The following is a 13,707-nucleotide window of genomic DNA, read 5'->3' on the forward strand; positions in this document are numbered from 1 at the left end:
ACAGCAGGAGGGAGAAGTGCGCAGGCGCGGCCCGGGGCTTTCCCCGCTGGCCGCCCGCCCAGCCGGCGGTTCCTTCCTGCGGCCTCCGGGAGGGCGGGGCCCGCGCGCTCAACCCGGGGCCGGCCAGCGCCTGACCCCCGCCTTCCCTGCGGGCCAGTCCAAGGTAGCGGCTGTGCACGAGACGAACGGCGGAGGCGGGGCTGGGTGCTCTTCACTTTAGAGGGAGGGAGGGAACATTTTCTAACTGCTTAAGGTGCTGGAAACCTTACCCATCCCGCTTCCGTCTTTCCTTTCTTCCGTTGGCCTGGAGACATACCTTTTTTCTCCCTCACTTCTCTGTGTACACAGTCTGCACGCTAGCTCAGATCTTAGTGGTCTTTCAAGCTCTGACCCTCACCCTGCTGGGGTTGCTGCCCTTAAACCTGAGATGAAGGTGGGGAGCTGGCTGTTTCTTTAGCTGTCATTTTGCTAGATCTGCAAAGGGGGCTTTCCTCTTTCTCCCAGGGTCTTCATGCCCCCTGTCTTCTCTCTTACGGTGATGATAAGAACGAGGCCAGAGTCCAATAGGGGTTACCATGACCACCTCAAGGCTGATCTACGGGCAGAAATAAAAAATTACATTTTAACTTTGACTGTCATCAGGCGGCTGGAGAACAATGCAGTAGTCTTGCCCTGCAGTTAGGACATTTGGAAGCCCCAGCACAAGATACACTGTAGCTGGAAAGGGCCACCAATCAGAACTGAAGTCAGCCTTAACTTTGCCCACTCTGTACCTTTTGTCTTTAAAAACAAGCCACCCCAAGACAGAGGGGGGGCTCACCTATCAACTTGCGGGTTGAGGTGAACTTCCCCGGTTTGCAAACCTTTAAGAAAGCTTCTCTTTTCTGTAAAACTTAGCTTTGCCTTGTAAAGCTGCTCATTTTGGTTAATGGTGATTATACCAGAGGGAGTGGAGAATAGTTTAGTCACTAGACGATGATTTCAAAAGTTGGGCAGGCCCAGAGAAAATAGTTTGGGCCCAGAAAAAATAGTTTGGGCCCTGCCTATCTGGGTGACTTATTGAGTGGTTCTGGGAGGCATGGACGGGGTTTCATCAGGCTCCGTTTAGCTACTCTTAGAGGGATCTACTTAGGGTGACCTAGGGACCAACCTAGGACCTCCAGTGTGTGAGGGGACCCACCTTACTGGACCACAGCCTCTGGTCTCCTGTGAGAGTGAGCACCAGCCTCCATGGCAGCAACAAACAGGCCTGCGAGTGTACTTTACATAATTCCCACAATGCTAACAGACCTTTATTTTCCCTTGGAAGAAGAGGACAGGACCAGCTATAGAATTTTCAGGGCCTAGCACAAAATGAAAATATGGGACCCCTTATTCAAAACTTACTAAGAATTTGGAAAATGCAACAGCACAACACTAAGCTCAGCGTGGACCCTTCTGAGAGCTCCGCCCTGTGGGACTACACAGGCTGCACAAGTCTGCACAGGCTGCTGAAGTCCCCGTAGGGGAGTTTGGGGGAGGGGAAATTTCTTCTGTAGAAACCTTGTTACATATTTACTTAAAAGAAATGAAAACTTAGATATAATGAAGCAACAAATTATACCACCACCCCTTCCTAGGGCACTTCCAATAAAACCCAAAGACTTCAGCTTTCCCTCTCGAGCCCTGCATGATGAGGTCTTGCTTCCCCGTTAGCCACCTTGTCCTGCTCTCTCCAGGCTTCACTATGCTCTCCTCATGGCCTCTTTCTGCTACTCAAATACTCCAAGCTTTTACCAGCCTGGGGCCCATGCATATACTGTTCTTGGAGGATGCTGTTTTCCTGGCTGTGTTCATGGACTTGCTCCTTCTCATTCTTTAGGTCTCGGCTCGGATACTATCTCCTCTGAAAGACCTTCACTCCTCACTTCTCCTAGTTGCTCTATGTAACATTTATAGTCTTCATGGCACTTAGTAAAGCTATTATTTGCTTTCATCTCTCCTCACAACAGGAGAGACTTTGTGCTGTGTTACAGCTTCTGTCTCATCCCGGGTTCCACAAGTGAATTAAGCCTCATGCCCCGAGGCATCTGTGATGAATTACCTTCTCTCTCATAGATTTAGAATGGCCCGAGGTACCGTCCTTGGGAGAACTGAGACAATAGTTCTGTGTCTTGTGGTTCAGATGGGAAGCCCTGATTGAGCAAGGCCACACCTGATACAGAGTAATCCTCAATAATATATTTTGAATGAGTGAATACCATCACTGACCAACACTGGGAACAGGAATCAGAGGTTAATTCAACCATTCAGACCTCAGCACCGCCTCTAGGCCTATTAAGCTAGAATTGAGGGGGAGGAGAATAAAGAGTATGGGGCATTCTGAAACTCCTCCCTAAAGCATTTTATTGGGAGCGCCACTCCCCCACACCCCTCCCACCTCTCTGGGTCTAGATCGCATCTAGGGTTCTCCCCATGGGAGGGAGTTGCTGAGCTGTCTATGTGGATGACTGTCAAGCCTAATGTAAGAGAGTGTTGTGTAGGACTTTTACCAGGGGCAGGAGTGTAATGAAGGGGGAGTTAAGGGGAAATTTCAGAACACTTGGTTCGTCTGCGGGTGGGCTGATGTCTGGGATGTTTCACACACATGAGCTACCTAAAGGAAAGTTAGAGTGAGCTAATAATCAAACTATAATTCCAGAGCATTGCTACAGAGTCTGGAATTAAGAGTGAGGTAAAGTACATGGGAAGTCCCATGTTGTTTGAGCAATGGCAAGCTTCTTTTGGGTAATCAGTCTGAAGTATGATACAGGGGACTGTCCCATGACTTTAGAGTTTGAAGGCATCATAAAGGGAATTCTAGCTTAGTCTTGCAGGCAGACCAAGGAGCAAAGGAAAGAAAGGAACTAATTACTGTCTTCTATGTGTTCAAATACCAGAGCATTACCAAATATTAAGGGGCAGATTGTGCTAGATTCTAGGGATGCGACTGTGAACAGAGCCTTCTTGGTCCCTGTACATACGGAGCTTGCTTAGAGTCTAATGAAGGAGACAGATGACATGCGAATTTACCACAAAGGTGATAAGAACTGTGCTGGGGGAGTTAGAGGATATGGGGGAGGCATGCTGTGACCTGAGCCATACATGTGTGCACGTGTTTGTGGGGGGGGGGGGGCGGGGGGGGCAGGAAGGCTTTCCAGAGCCTGAAGGATGTATGGACGTTATCCAGGTGAGAGGGGAGAGGGGAGAGGGTTGGAGAATTGAGGGCGGTGAGAGAGAGTATGGGTCATCAAAGCAACTGAAAGTAGTTCAGTCAGTCTTGTATGTGTGTATGTGTGTGTGTTGGGAGGATGAGAAGCCATTGTTGGGGAGAAGGGATGAGAGAGGAGATGAGAGACTAGTTGAAGACTAAGAAGAGACTACATAATGTGTGACTTTGGTAAGATCTCTTGAGAACTATGGTCTTCATCCAGAGCTGGGATTCTTAACTATTTTTGTGCTATGGACCTCTTTGGCAGTCTGATGAAACCTATGAACTCCTTCAAAGAATAATGTTTTTAGCTGAATAAAATAAAATACATAAGATTAAAAAGGAAACCAGTTACACTGCAATGCAGATACAAAATATTAAAACCAGCTTTGTGACACAGTAATATAAGTGCTTCTTTATTAATGGCATTAAATGAAATAAGATCTAGCAGTCAGTCTGATGAATGCAATTTCAAAATTGTGGTTAGCATAAGCAATGTTTTGAGATAATGGTAACAACTGTAATGTGACAAAAATGGGGTGTAGGTTATGGTTTGTTGCCTTTATTCCTAACTGAAGGAAATTCTAAGTTTCAGTTAGAAATTTGTGGAAATAAAACTCTTAAGTTTTGCCATCCAAATTCATGAACCTCCAGAATTCTGTCCATACTCTCCAGGTAAGACCTAATCCAGAGCATCATGAACCATACAAAGAGTTTAGGGAGTGAAATTATCTAGTTTATTTTAAATAGAGCTCTGTGTCTACATAGGAAGCGGCTTGGAATGGTTTATTGTATCTACTGTAAGGATGTTGCCGAGAATGTCCATCATCGTGTTTTTATAGTGTCTTCTTTGTGAGGTCTCTCATGGAAATGTTCTGCGTCTTACAGTGGTGGTTGCATAACTGTATGGGTTTGTCCGAAAAGGGTGAATTTTACTGTATGTAAATTATACCTCAATAAGTCAGACTTTAAAAAATGCTATCGGTCAAATTAATTCAGTGCTCACAGTGAATTTGAAAAAAGAAAAAGACTCTATGTCAGAAATTGGAGCATGTGCACACAGAGGCCAGTTTGCTAAGTCTGGAATGCAATTATCTGCACAGTGCTGGGATGGTTTGACCCTAATTCTGTTCCTTCTACCACAGGTAGCGCATGGATCTCCTGAACCACGAGAGGGAAAGAAAACTCCCTTGGGTTTGCCAGAGTTACACTCATGTTCTATAGTTCTTTGGGGAACCTTCCTTGCTGCCTCAAGACTGAGGAAATCCACTGGCAGCTGCCTTCCTTTGTCATTTATTCCATATAAGGCATTGATATTCAGTACAATTGGTCAAAGTGATTCTTTATGTTAAACAGAATTTGAAAAGGGCTTAGCAAAATGGATGTCTGTTATTGGTCTGGGATGGGTGAGGGGAGAAGTGAAATATGATTAATATTTCAAAAATCTACGTTTTGTTTCATTAAATGCTACTTATTTGCTACGAGTTGGCAGAAAAAAAATATTCTGGGATAGAGAGGATGAGACAGGATGGAATCACTCTAAGGGAGAAGGCAGGTTATATAAAAACCTCTTTTTCTCTGAACTCTTTTTCATCAAACGTTAGCCTCTCTGTTTGTCTTGCCTGGGGGATGGGAGATGGGTGGAAGAAATTAGAAAGGAGTCCTCATCTCCCAGACAGAGGGGACTGCCATCTCTGACTCTGCAATCAGGGCTCACCTTGGACACCAGCCTCAGGATTTTTCTGCAGTAGGTCACGGCAGATGCCTCGGTATTGTGACTTCCTTACCTGGCTCAGCAGCTTCCTTAGGGCCTCGCAGACATTAGAGAGCTCCCCAGGTCCTAGGCATTAGGGATCTCACACTATTACAAAGCACGGCAGCTGGGCAATGGCACCACTAAGTATTCAGTCGGGGCAAGGCAAGGATCATATTATCACCTAAACCACCACCCCTCCCTCATCACCAGAGAAAACTGAAGGGGTGGAACTTCTCATCCTAAACCCCTGTCCCCAGGCTCAGGTTGGATTCATGCAACCAGAGAGTATTACAGCTGGAAAGAACCATAGGGCCTACCTAGTCCAACCTCTTCTGGAGATGAAGAACATGCAACACAGGGATGAAATCACTCGCCGCCAAGGCCCGTGTGGTTATTATCTTCCCAGTCCTCACTTTATGAGATTTTTACCCATGTATCTGATTTCAATGCCCATAATATCAGTGTGATTTGGTCAAGATACCACCAGGAATGACTCCGGATCCCTCCCTCTAATAAGAGGTGTCCCTGGCAGTGGTACCAGCAGCCTTGAACCCCGAAGTTGGGACCACATTGACATGGCAATCAAGAGGCTTCATAATTCACTCCTGGAAATCCTGTGAATTGCCATTGTTGATGCCCCCTCATTACTTCCATCTTGTGTCTAGCGTGATGACTCTTACCTCCTAGAACTTAGGACACTGGCTTATTTGGCTTTTCCTTCAGGCATTCCTGCTGGTTTTTGAGTAATGTAGGTATAACTTTGTTATTCCTGATCTATTCTGAAATCTTAACGCTTAAACCTTCTAGAGCCAAAATCGTAAGTAACACATGAGAAACAAAATCAGAAATGAAACCAATACATACAAACAAGTCTTTTGTTAATATTATATTAACACTAATTTTTTAAAGTGTCTTATCTTGCAAGTTTATCTGAAGCTTTGGTTTTAACATTTCAGTCACAACACACCCAATTGGGAGTGTCATGCCAGTGAGAGCAGAGCTTCAGACTTCAACCGTTTCCTGGAAATCCGTATATACAAAGATGAAGAATAAGAGATGACTGTTGGCAAAGATCAGTCCTTAAAGTTTTCCATTTGCTTCCATTTTTTGAGTGTCAAGAGGTCATCCTGTCATTCGGCAGAATATGGAGACTTCATCTAAAATTGAAAAATGAAAATGAACTTTGAGGAAACTTTTGTTTTGCTAATAAATCACTATTTCTTAGGTAAACATCCTCTTTTCTACTAAATACTCTATAATCTTTCTACCAATTAACCATTAAGTATTCGCAAAAGTAATTGGGGTTGATCAGTCTGAAAGAAAACGCACATTTTAAGTAGATGAAAATTGTTTTAAGGCCTATTCATCCCACCAAAAATGTAATGAGAAATGGGTGCAAAATCTAGCAAAAGTTCTCTTCTAATCTGTCAAATGATTTAAGGACAACTAACATTGGAATAAGCTGTCAGAGGGGAGTATGGATTTTCCATCCCTGGAAATCTTCAAGAGAAGGATGAAAACCACTTGAATTATAGCCAGATAGAAATCTCCTGGGGCTCAGGGTCCCTCCAAGATTCTATTATTCTGATGTATGTTTATCCTTATATAAATTTGGAGCTATTAATACCTTGATGGTATTGGGGAATAAAAACAGAATGCATCCTAAATCACATTATTGCATTTAAAATTATAACGCAGTTCTCAGAAGAGTAGTATTATGCTGCTATTGATTGTTATTCATACACAACTTGAAGAGGTTCCCAGGATTAGTAATGCAGGTAACAATTAATCAAGAAAAATTGGAATTTGTGGTGCTTGAACTGCTAAAATAAATATTAAACTAGGCTTATAAATATTGACTAATATGTGTTGTCTGCTAAAATAGGAAGAATGGTGGGGAGTGCTGGGGCCAATGGTGGAAGTAGGGACGGTGTATTGGGCTACAGGAATATTTTGCCCTCTGGTGGCTTTTGATGGAAAGAACTGAAAGCACTTCAGGTAAGTGAAGGTGTCTGCTTTCGATGTTTGTAATGTCAGCAACACACGGGACCATACAGATATCCCTTGCGTTGTATTTATTAACTTGTTCCAACAAATGTGTTTTCTCTCTGCCCAGGCAGAATGTCAGCCCCTTTGATTCACACACCACCTTCAAGGTCATTAGAAAGGTCCTTGACCAGCAATGGAGAAGAAAGAGAAGGTACCGCAGTTTCGATGGTCGTGGGACTCAGGTTTTCTCTCAGCACTGCGTATACGCTTGGAGACATGGGAAGAAGGTCTGATGGAGACTGCGGCTCAGTGGAATCGCTTCGGCTTAAAGAGAGAACAAGGTAAATTGCGAAAAGGATTAACAATTGATAGGTTGTGGTGACTTACTATGTCAGGAACTCATTTCTACAGCTTCATCTATTTGTGATGCTGAGATCCCTAATTTATCATTTGCCATCAGAGCATTCAGCCTACTCTGGAATATGTGGCTTATGGAAGGGCCACTTTATTATTCCAGTCATGATAGACGATGGTGTGTCCTGAAGACTAGCTTTATACGTTAGAGGAAATGGGGCATTGAGCAGTAAAACTCTTTATTCTCAGTTATATGTACCCTGCAATACCCTTAAATTTCCTACAGGAAAGCTTTTTTTTTGATAAATTCAATAATATTTTACATGTGACTAAGATTACTTACATTGTTGAGATGGGGATAAAAACAGAAGGAACATAACCTTTGTCTCCTCTTTCTGTTGGTCTTGAAACTAGAAAAGATAGGCACGATGTTGGGGAAAAATGTTATCAATATTATTGATAAAATGAGAAAAAAACTTTAGAAAAATATAAGTAATGCTAAAAAGAAGAGAAATAATACAATTGTTTAGTGATTCACAAAATTTTTTAGTTGAATAGATGAAACAGTATTTTAGATGAGCATAAAATATGCAAGAAGAGAAAAATAAATCTCTTGGTGGGCCTAATCCGACTTTACATATTAATGTCTCTAAAATGCATGAGAAAAATTAGGAATCAACTTTATTACCTGTCTTTTATGTTACGTTTAAGTTAATCATAAGGACTGATTTATTCATGTATTGGGGGATATATAGTAAGTCAGTTCTTTTCATTAAAACTGACACCAATCATAATCTTATAATTACACATATTTTTGAAGCACAGACATCAGTGTTACTAAAAGGACTACTGTACTATAGTATCAGTAATGTGCCAACCTCATCTTGGAAACAGTCCCCAAATTTCTCTAATAAACTATGTTGACCTTGTGATTGGTCCAATTGTAATTTTTCAACTGTAATTTGTTATTTCAAGTGGTCAGATGTAAAGACACTTAAAAGCCACCTTTTTTGCTGTTGTTTTTTGTTTGCTTGTTTTAGAGGGGGGCAAGGTAGGGTGGCAGCAACTCACCATCTGTGAGTGACAACTGTAGGACATTCCACAAGGTGGGGCTTATAGTTTAGTTGCAATAGATGAACATTTTAATGGATTGTATTTACTTTTATTAAAAAAATAGAATGGTGCACTTATATTACAATTATTTGGCTAATTTCATGAATGTTCCTCCACATATTCGACAAATATTTACTAAAAGCCTATTTTGGCCAAGTATTATTTTAAGCCCTTAGGATACAACCAGGGAAGACAGGCATGTGAAGACTTGTTACTGGTAGGCTAGGAGGTGGGGGATGTTGCACAGACCCCCTTGTCTCCTGTTTGGCAAATGAATAATACTGTCTGAGTTGTGAGACTACAATAAGGTAAAAAATATAAAGCTTATAAACCCTGGGCTTCTTTTGCAAAACATAGATTGCCTAACTTTTAACAGCTTTCTAATCATTACCTCCTGTTTCTTTTCCTTTCTTCCAGTTATAGAAGTGAAGTCAGAACCATGCCCATTTTAGGAAAGAGAAAACCAAAACTCTACAAGTGACTGTGAGAGGCCCCTGGTGACGCCTACTGATTCCTGAGGGCTCTGCTGAAGTCAGACAGCCCCAGCCCCCTTCTCAGGAACTGCTGACACATCACTTCATTTCTAAGGTTTTGACCTCCACATACCCCTTAGATCTTATAATGGTGACAGTCAAGGTAAAAAGAGGAACTTCATTTACTTTACTGCAATATGAAGTTATTTTCCTAAGTCTCGAAACAGAAAGCCAACAGAAAGCACCTAACCTTCGCACGGCTGGGAGCTGTAGTGTTTACCGAAGGCTTTGTCTTTGGGAATGTCAGGATATAGGTACTTCAGAGGGTTTTCAGGAATGTTTTCAGCCATAATAACCTTGTAGTCTCGAAGGATGTCAGCAAACGGCAAAGCAGACAAGCGGCCTTTATTGTAGGGCTCTACAGAGTGGAATCTCACTTCTCCTGGAGAAACAGAAAGTAGGGTAGTATTCAGTTTCCTGCAGGCATTCTTTGTGGCAATTCTTCCTGCCCACATTATTTATGTCACTGATTATAAAACAATGTCAGCCCTTCCCTGCAGTCTGGACAGCACAGACTGCCATGTGATAGAGGCCGCCCACAGGCTGAGAGAAGCTCATGGTACCTTCTTCTGGGACAACTGTAACAACTACTGTTCAAACTACTGACCACGTGAAAAGCAGAACCACACGCCACACACTTCAGAACACTGAAATACCAATAACCAAACTCAATACTAACTTTACATGAATAAACAAGAGTGAGCATGTACCATTTTCAGAATGGTCCACCCAGGTGAAAGTTATTCCTCCAAGGTGGCTTTCACTGAATCTTAACAAAAAGGTTCCAGGCATTTTATCCTTTAGCAAGAGCCGTTCCTTCTCTTTGCTAACAAAGCCCATGACATACCTAAAAACAGAACAATGCATAGTTTTATCTGATCAAAGATTGTAATTTACCACATTTGCATGTATTTCATTCACAAAGAACAGACCTAAATTTGTTTTGAATCTAATCAAATGTCAATGGTGCCTGAAACACTCTTAGACAGATTAAATAGCAATACTCTATGAAGAATGTAAGAAACTGCAACTATTTTCCCCCATGACACTAAACATGCTTAAAAAGAGAAGAAAAGAAACAGAAAGAAAAAAACCCAACAGCATAAAAACAAGAACCCGAAGAACTCATGTGGAAAATAGAGCCTGTAACTCACCCATCAATCCAAAGAGGAAGAATGTGTTTCTTGATCAGATCCAATATTGCTTCAAGCCATGTCCAAAAGGTAAATGATTTACCAGGTAAGTGTTCCTATCGGAATAAACAAACATGTAGGACAATGATGATTTTAACAGCCATGTTGACATAATTCAAGTTCTTTTCTTTAAACGAGACAACACTTTAGAGTTTCTTTTTAAAATAACCTTCTCCAGGAAATCATCAAAATCCCAGATGATGATATGGAGGCTTAAAAAGGAGCACTATTAAAACAAAACCAAACAAAATATCTAAATGATGTTTCCCTTCCCCTGTTGGTACCTTGCAGAACTTGGCCCAGGTGAGATGACCATCACTGTAGCTAGATTGGACTAAAATGAAAGAAAAGAATGAGATTTTTATTAAATAATTAGACTCTTCAATTTGGTGTTTAATTTAGATTCTTCCCTCCCCCTTTCTTTCAAGCATTTCTTAATCCACTCCATGAGTGGATAGGATACAAGTTGTCAGAGGATGAGGAAGAGGCCACTCCAGTAGCAAGAATAATGTGGGATAAGGTGTAGTGGACATGAACATGGGTTATACAGGGGACAGTAAGAGCAGCCTAATTGAATAAACATTGTAAAATAAATTTGCGGGAGTTAGATGTAGCCAGATTACCAGAAGTCTGGACTATTACCATGAAAGAATGGCCTAGAGATCCATTAGGCAATAAGGAGCCATTGACTGTTTTGACCTAGGGCAGTGAAAAGATACAAGAGTTTCTAACTTTTAAAGGAAATTATACTCAGAAGAATAATTTGATAAAGATCTGAAAGGATATGGCTGCTATCTCTACTACATATTTAAAAGCTTTATTTACTCATTAACAAATATTTATTGAATGCCTACCATTGTGGTTTATGAATTAAATAAGGATCAAAAAGGATATTTACCTTAAGTAAATTTTGTAACATTCCTCGAAGACCTGATTTATTTAAATGCCTATGAATCATAGGACAGTAGGTACAAGTGGCAAATCAGCATCACTTGTAAGTCAGACTTAACCAAATTACACACGATTCCACTAATCTGCTCAAATGCATCTTTGGCCCCATTTTAACTAGAAACATAAACAAATTGAATTTTAACTTTTTTGGTGTGAAACGTGTTCACCTCAGACATCAAAATTTTGATATCTTTTTAAAATTCTTTTAGAAGAAGCTTATGTTATAGTCACTACATGGAGTACCAATGAATCTACTTCGCAAACTTTAGAAATATCAGTCAAAACTGAACTTTTCTTGATATGAAGCATTAAGTATTACTTGGATGGTTTTTAATTTCTCTTAAATTTCCTAGTCCTGGAATCAGCTATTTTCCAATTGGTTAATGACCCTTGCGATATTAATATGAAAGATCAAGGCACCATTAAGGCTTCACATTACATTCAGTGGAAATGGCACAAGAACACCCTAGAGCTGGAATGTGGAATGCAAAGGAAGGGGCTTTAGAACTGGACAGGCCTGGCCCGCATCTTGGCTCTGCTGTGCACTAGTCATGCAGCCATGGCAAGCCACTTAACCTCTAAACTTGAGTATCCTCATCTATAAAATGAATAGACTAATGAGTTATCCTCATGATTCTGCCTTAAAGAAATTTGTGAGAAAGATAATATAGCATTTAGCCTTGTGCCTGGCAATATAGTAGGCACTCAATAAATTGTGATGATCGTTATTATTATTAAAATTAGTAATAATACCCTGGTTCCTTAAAACACTTGAGTATCAAAAACAGGGGCAAGTCCTCCATATCTACTAGCTCTCACCTGTAAGCTTTTCTGCCAACATATTGAGTTGATCTGAGTTAAGGCCACGCCCCACATATGATGAAAACTGCCAGCTCATCACTTCCAGGAGTTGACTCAAAGTCGCAGATGGAGGATTATTAAAGAAAACCAAGTTCTGAAATAGAGTTGTAATGATGATCATATTTATTAATCACATTGAACACACTGTAATTCAATATATAGGATTCCTAATTTAAACTCTTTAGGCCAACCTAAGTTAACAATACAGAATATTGTCTCATCTCTGTTGTGCTTAATTACTACTAATTTTGTCTTTTCCTAAAGAGTTCCTTGTTCCTTGAGCCCAATATTATACACAGCTCTATCTTATCCTTAAAAGAATCATTGGGCATCTCTTTAACTTTCCCCGGATGATGGACTATCGTCAACTCATACAAGTACTTAACACTGTCCAACAAATAATTGGACAGATACTCTTTTCTGAATAAGATTAATTTTAAATGAAACATATCGTGTTATTTATTTGGTTTATCATGGGTTGGTACAAGTTATACCTTGACCAGAAGAAGCATCCCAAAACACAAAACCAGTTAAGTCCCAGGCCGAGGAATGTGACCCTACAATATGAATCCAGATTGACCTGGGACTCCTGTTTTATGGATAGTATAGTAGTCTTTTCTTATTCTGTTCTAGATGAGAGAGTCTTCTGTATGGTCAGCCACAAATAAGATTGTTTGTACCAGAAACTGGGTCAACAATAGCGGAACAGAAGACTTTGTCTCAGATTACTGGAAAGCAAAAGGTGTGAAAGCCAAGAAAGATGTTCAAAGAAGAGCAGGAGGGGAAGCATTGGGAATCTAGAGCAGCACGGTGGGAAGGCCTGTGGCAAACATGGATGAAGCTGGGCAGCAAGAAAAGGAACCAATTCAAAGGATTTCAGAAGGTACACATAAAAGAGGACACAGCATCCAACAAGGAGTGGGAGATAGGAAGGGGAGGAAAGGAGAGAAAGAATTTGTAGAGAGACAGTTTTTCTCGAACCTGAGAATTGTGTCTGGATAAATGACCAAAAAGCATAGAATATAATCAAGGTCTGGGAGCTTAAGTTTTGAGGCAGAATAGAATTAAGAAGAGAAACCAGAGTTAGTTGTTATGCTGGACTCTGTAAGTAGGCTATGCATCTATGTTTTAAGAGCTGTGTATGATCTACATCTCCAGACTCCTCATCCAGGAGCAGAGCAGAATCTGGGAGGGTTAGTGTGACAGCTTGGGTGGCTTGCTTATAGAAGAAGGATGCTGAAGAAAGCTAAGTGCGCAGCACTGCACTCTGAGGCTGGAGGAGAGAGAAGTAGCCCATCTTCCTTCCATCCTGGAGTTGGATGAAAAGCTCTGAACCTGTGCAGCTCCTGATGGGGAAGGACGTTTAATCTCAGGAGTGCTGGCTGTTCTTGGCTTTAAAGACCAGATGACTTATCTACTGAGTTCTGTTCTCACTGCAGGCTGAGAGGAAGTGAGGCACAGCACACCCCATGCAGCCTTCCTTTCTGCAGTTAATCTGCTCAGATGCCAGGGTACCAGAGTATGAGAAGGAGCTGAGTCATTTTCCAGGGGGTTTCCTTATTAGGGACGTTAAATAAAAGGGAAAGAACTTAGAACTGACTCACTATGTCTCTGTTCTTATTGCTAGGCCCTCAGGTAAAATAATTTTTCCCTTTGGAGGGAACATTTGCTTTGCATGAAGAAGAAATGTTATTTACATCTGACCTATTTTCTCTAGACCTTGGCGAT

At 41.3% G+C, this 13,707-nt stretch overlaps 1 protein-coding gene and 1 long non-coding RNA gene across 4 annotated transcripts in view; one reads left to right on the forward strand and one right to left on the reverse strand.

Moving 5' to 3' along the window:
- On the forward strand, window positions 1-13,578 carry LOC139076665 (uncharacterized). Its single transcript, XR_011528498.1, has 5 exons — window positions 1-163; window positions 5,942-6,210; window positions 7,106-7,315; window positions 8,859-10,197; window positions 12,613-13,578. It is a non-coding gene; the product is annotated as an uncharacterized lncRNA (long non-coding RNA).
- Window positions 3,618-13,707, reverse strand: part of STAT4 (signal transducer and activator of transcription 4) — a 97,469-nt gene continuing 87,379 nt past the window's right edge. For all 3 annotated transcript variants that reach the window (XM_070580466.1, XM_070580465.1, XM_008516549.2), the window contains 8 exons: window positions 11,938-12,073; window positions 10,452-10,501; window positions 10,129-10,223; window positions 9,685-9,821; window positions 9,165-9,356; window positions 7,672-7,738; window positions 7,190-7,298; window positions 3,618-6,142 (listed from right to left, as the gene is read on the reverse strand). In XM_070580466.1, coding sequence (XP_070436567.1) covers window positions 6,116-6,142; window positions 7,190-7,298; window positions 7,672-7,738; window positions 9,165-9,356; window positions 9,685-9,821; window positions 10,129-10,223; window positions 10,452-10,501; window positions 11,938-12,073 — 813 coding nt within the window. In that variant the 3' untranslated portion in view covers window positions 3,618-6,115. The remainder of the gene's footprint in view (window positions 6,143-7,189; window positions 7,299-7,671; window positions 7,739-9,164; window positions 9,357-9,684; window positions 9,822-10,128; window positions 10,224-10,451; window positions 10,502-11,937; window positions 12,074-13,707) is intronic.

The sequence above is a fragment of the Equus przewalskii genome, chromosome 17 (genome assembly GCF_037783145.1).
Source record: "Equus przewalskii isolate Varuska chromosome 17, EquPr2, whole genome shotgun sequence".
Classification (NCBI taxonomy): domain Eukaryota; kingdom Metazoa; phylum Chordata; class Mammalia; order Perissodactyla; family Equidae; genus Equus; species Equus przewalskii.